General features: G+C 47.6%; 1 protein-coding gene and 1 pseudogene across 2 annotated transcripts in view; one reads left to right on the top strand and one right to left on the bottom strand.

The window, feature by feature from the left end:
- HKDC1 (hexokinase domain containing 1) overlaps window positions 1-1,334 on the top strand; it is a 75,374-nt gene extending 74,040 nt beyond the window's left edge. Inside the window, exon 18 of one of the 2 annotated variants that reach the window (XM_012801324.1) lies at window positions 384-1,334. In XM_012801324.1, the coding sequence (XP_012656778.1) occupies window positions 384-531 (148 nt within the window). In that variant the 3' untranslated portion in view covers window positions 532-1,334. The remainder of the gene's footprint in view (window positions 1-383) is intronic. The other variant, XM_023509568.1, reaches the window with a different exon arrangement.
- Window positions 1,335-3,448: 2,114 nt separating this feature from the next.
- On the bottom strand, window positions 3,449-4,008 carry LOC100962008 (annotated as a pseudogene).
- Window positions 4,009-5,083: the final 1,075 nt, after the last annotated feature.

Below are 5,083 nucleotides of genomic sequence, written 5' to 3'. Positions count from 1 at the left end.
GATAGAGTGCCATGGAGCTCATAGCAACCTCCAACTCTTGGGCTTAAACGATTCTCTTGCCTCAGCCTCCCAAGTAGCTGGGACCACAGGTACCCACCACAATGCCTGGCTATTTTTTGCTGGTAGTTGTCATTGTGGTTTGGCAGGCCCGGGCTGGATTCAAACCTGCCAGCTCCAGTGTATGTGGCTGGTGCCCTGGCCACTGAGCTACAGGCACTGAGCCTTAAAATATTTTTTGTATATTTTTTAAACATTTTTTGAAAAAAAGGAGCTGTTTAGAGCTTTGAGACCCAAGCTGAGAGGAAGAAACTAGATCACAATCATTTATAAATATGCTGACTCCACACATACGGGCTGATGATATTTCTCTCTCTTTTTCATAGCTTTTCTCGGATATTACAGGAAACTGTGAAAGAACTAGCCCCTCGATGTGATGTAGCATTCCTGCTGTCGGAAGATGGCAGTGGAAAGGGAGCAGCTCTGATCACTGCCGTGGCCAAGAGGTTACAGCATGCATGGAAGGAGAACTAGGAGCTCCCAGCCTTGGGCCTGAGGCACCCCAGACACTGACCAGTCAGTCTTTCCTCTGGCAAATGAGTTGGTCAGAGACCAAAGGGGAACCTCCTGGCCGACTTCGCCTTCCAGATGGCTGAAAGAGCACCCCAGGCTCTCCGTACTCTTAGCATCTTGTGGCTGGCTTTGCGGCATTACATGATGTCTGTATTTGGTGTATTTGGCCAAAGATGGGCCAGCTTGTGAAATTGAACTGTCCGTCTTGAGAAATCTCCTTCCAGCAGATTTTTTACTGGAGGCCTGAGCTGTCGGTTCTCTGTGGCTTTAGGTCCTATGGCTGCTAGGCTTGGAAACCTACAGAGGCTACTCATGCGGGCCTGGCTGGGATGTCCCACTGGGATGTCTAAGCCATCTCTTGTGGTAGATCAGGCCCTCTAGTTCCCAGATAAACTTCTGAGAGGAAGAGGGACTGATGTAATGACTTGGGGTGGGGGAAATCTAATCTAACTTGTCCTTAACTTATCACATTGACTTCAAACCTAAGGGAGAACAAAGACTTTGGCCTATCCAGCCCAGGCTGCAGAGGGTTGGTTGCCAGGGAGCTCTGTAGCAATCGTTTCATGCTTAGAATGAGTTATGCTTGTACCCTAAAGGCACTTATTCCTTAAGGAACGTGTGCCATGGGGTAAGGTGCTATTTGGGGCATCTTTTTTTCATTTTATAAGTGGTTGTGTTGCTGTTGATAGTTGTTTTAAGGACTGTTAGGTGTATGAAATTCAGTAAATTAATAAAAAATATTTGATTTTCCAAGAAAGTTTGCATGAGGTGGTGATATTTCTTTTGGGAGGTTCCTTTGTTGGTGAAATAAAGGCTGCATAGAGTCAGAAGGAACATGAGCACACCTCTCATTCAACTTCCTACTGACAAGGGGGAAATATATGGAATATTCTCTACACTCTCCCTACCAGATTAACCAAATTCATTTGAATACTTCAGTAACAGCATTCACCACGTGATCTTACAACTCTCACATTTTTTTTTTTTTTGGAGACAGAGTCTCACTTGCCTCAGTAGAATAATACGGCATCATAGATCACAGCGACCTCAAACTCTCGGGTTCAAGAGATTCTCTTGCTTCAGCCTCCCAAGTTGCTGGGACTATAGGCACCCGCCACAACGCCCAGCTATTTTTAGAGACAAGGTCTTGCTCTGACTCAGGCTTATCTCAAAACTGTGAGTTCAGGCAATTCACCGCCCTGGGCCTCCCAGAGTACTGGGATTACAGGTGTGAGCCACCGCACCCAGCCTACTTCTCAATTTTGAACAGCTAGATTGGAAGAAGTCCTTTATTTATATATTTATTTATTCATTTTGAGATAGGAGCCTCAAGCTGTACCCCTGGGTAGAGTGCTGTAGCATCATAGCTCACAGCAACCTGTAACTCCTGGGCTCAAGCAAGTCTCCTGCCTCAGCCTCCTGAGTAGCTGGGACCACAGGCGCCTGCCACAACACCCAGCTATTTTTTGGTTGCAGTCATCATTGTTGTTTGGCAGGCCAGGGCTGGATTCGAACCCACCACCTTGGGTGTACGTGGCTGGCACCTTAGCCACTTGAGCCACAGGCGCCAAGCCTATTTATTTATTTTTGAGACAGAATCTCGCTTTGTCACTCTTGGTAGAGTGCTGTGGCCTCATAGCTCACAGCAACCTCAAACTCTTGGGCTCAAGCCATTCTTTTGCCTCAGCCTCCCAAATACCTGGAACTACAGGCACCCGCTAAAGTGCCCGGATATTTGTTGTTGTTTCAGTTGTCATTGTTGTTTAGCTGGCCCAGACCAGGTTTGAACCTGCCAGCCTTGGTGTATGTGGCCGATGCCGTAAACACTGAGCTACAGGCCCCACCTGGAAGAACTACTTTTGACCTTCAAACTGACCTCTAATTCCCTGGAACTCAATCCCTCCCCCACACCACATATTCTCCATTCTACCTTGGCTCTAGCCATTTCTCCACTGGTCATCTTCTCTCCTTCTCTTTTCATCTCCTCTTTGTGAGTTTCTATTTTGTTGCATAGATACATATGTACGAGTTTTTCCCTGGCTGTGAAGATTGTTAAACTCTTAGTCAGACACATTTTTGTATTTCCCAAGTGGACATAGCACCATGCCATTCTTAGTGAACAGTTATGGAGGAATGCAAGATTGAAAAATAGAACTTTTCGGCTCGGCGCCTGTGGCTCAAGCTGCTAAGGCGCCAGCCACATACACCTAAGGTGGCAGGTTCGAATCCAGCCCGGGCCCACCAAAACAACAATGATGGCTGCAACCAAAAAATAGCCAGGCGTTGTGGCGGGCCCAGCTACTTGGGAGGCTGAGGCAAGAGATTTGCTTGAGACCAGGAGTTGGAGGTTGCTGTGAGCTGTGATGCCACAGCATTCTACCCAGGGGGATAGTTTGAGACTCTGTCTCAAAAACAAACAAACAAACAAAAAGGCTGTATTAACTTGTACCAACAGATGCGTAGAGAAGCCATTCAGAGGGCAGCACCTGTGGCTCAGTGGACAGGGTGTCAGCCCCATATACTGAAGGTTCAAACCCGGCCCCGGCCAAACTGCAACAACAACAACAAAAAAAGCCGGGCATTGTGGGGGGCACCTGTAGTCCCAGTTACTTGGGAGGCTGAAGCAAGAGAATCGCTTAAGCCCAGAAGTTGGAGGTTGCTGTGAGCAGTGTGATGCCACGGCACTCTACTGAGGGCAATAAAGTGAGACTCTGTCTCTACAAAAAAAAAAAAGAAGAAGAAGAAGAAGAAGCGGCCATTCAGAATTGCCATGGCAGGGAAGAAGGCACGGGAAAAGAAGGAGACTTAGCGTCCTATGATGGAGTGTAGAGGCTGCTGGGTGGAAAAGCCAGCAGCAACGGAAGTGAAGTCATTCTCCTTAGGATGCCGTGCCAGGCAGAAAGCCTCCAAAAACTCCCCCAGTCACTAGAACATTCTTCTTCACAAATGACACCACCTCCTCAGCTTTGCTCTTGACCTCAGTAGGCATCCGGTTGCTTTTACAGATCTTCAGCTGCTCTTGGGCTTTCTTCTTGTCCTTCTCTACTCACTGCCAGTGAACTCTGATGTATGAACCTGGTATGGTTTGCAAGCTGAAGAAGAAAAAACCCACCTCCCACAGCTGTTGCAGCCAACTTTCCAACCTTCTGGAATATGAACCTTGTACACCATCCAGTAACGGCTGGGTTGCCACACTGTACTTTTCAACCAAAGGCTCAGATTCCTGTCCCAACAGCTTGTGCCACCACGGCTGCTTCTTAGCAAATTCCTCAAGGTCCAGCAACTCAAAATTTCCCTCAAAGTTTCCTTGACCCAACACGGCCATTTGAGTGAGTTCATTTCACAAGGACACTCCAGAGGATCGATGTATTAGGACGTGGAGTGGCACACTGTTGTCACAGCCAGCTGGCTTCTGGAACATGGAACAGAAATTTCCATTCCCAGGGCAGTAGCCGACGCCCAGCTATTTTTAAAGACGGGGTCTTGATGTTGCTCAAGCTGGTCTTGAACTCCTAAGCTCTAGCAGTCCACCCTTCTCGGCCTCCCAGAGTGCTAGGATTATAGGCATGAGCCACTGTGCTTGGTCTAGTCTTATGCTTAATTATATACCACTTCAAGTCCATGTAGGGTTGTTGGCTGCCGCTCCATAGGGCTATAATGCCCAATGCTAAATGTCACCATTTTTTTTTTTAAGAGACAAAGTCTCACTTTGTTGCCCTCAGTAGAGAGCCGTGGCATCACAGCTCCAGCAATCTCACCTGGGCTTAGGTGATTCTCTTGCCTCAGCCTCCCGAGTAGCTGGGACTACAGGCGTCCACCACAACGCCTGGCTATTTTTTGTTGTAATTTGGCCAGGGCGGGGTTTGAACCCACCACCCTCCGCATACCGACGCCCTACTCACTGAGCCACAGGCGCCACCCAGTGTCACCATTTTCTGAAGCAGAGTCTCCAGACAGAATAGACTGAGTCTAAAGGGTGAGGCCAGTTTGGGGATAGATGAGGGAGCTCCCTGGGAAATTTTTTTTTGTACATTCAGTAAACATGTATGGTGATACTACTGTGATCAGGTCCTAGATTTATCAAAACTAGTTTTGTTTTTATATTTGAAGGTTATACCTCTCTGGAGAAATATTTTATGAATGTATTAAATTTGTCTTTTTGTACTTTGAGGTTATATCTCCTTGGAGAAATGTTTCACCTTATCAGATTTTGTCTCAGTCAACCAAAAACCTGATTCTCTCTCCCCAGATCTCCCATCCTTGGTAAGACACCCTCTCTCTCCCCTGGTTCTACCCCTTGCAGAGGTTCTCTTCCTGACAGATGATCTGACCAAGACATTCAAGTTGCTGCACCACCAAATTCAACCAGGACCTGGTATCTCAGCACAGGGTTGGCAAGTTAAAATAGGTCACTTAAGCTCGGCGCCTGTGGCTCAAGCGGCTAGGGCGCCAGCCACATACACCTAAGGTGGCGGGTTCGAATCCCCAGCCTGGGCCCGCCAAACAACAATGA

This window comes from Otolemur garnettii, unplaced genomic scaffold, assembly GCF_000181295.1.
Source record: "Otolemur garnettii isolate 467f Iridium unplaced genomic scaffold, OtoGar3 scaffold00008, whole genome shotgun sequence".
NCBI lineage: Eukaryota > Metazoa > Chordata > Mammalia > Primates > Galagidae > Otolemur > Otolemur garnettii.
Note: the sequence above shows the minus strand (reverse complement) of the source record. Positions and strands in the feature narration are given on the sequence as shown.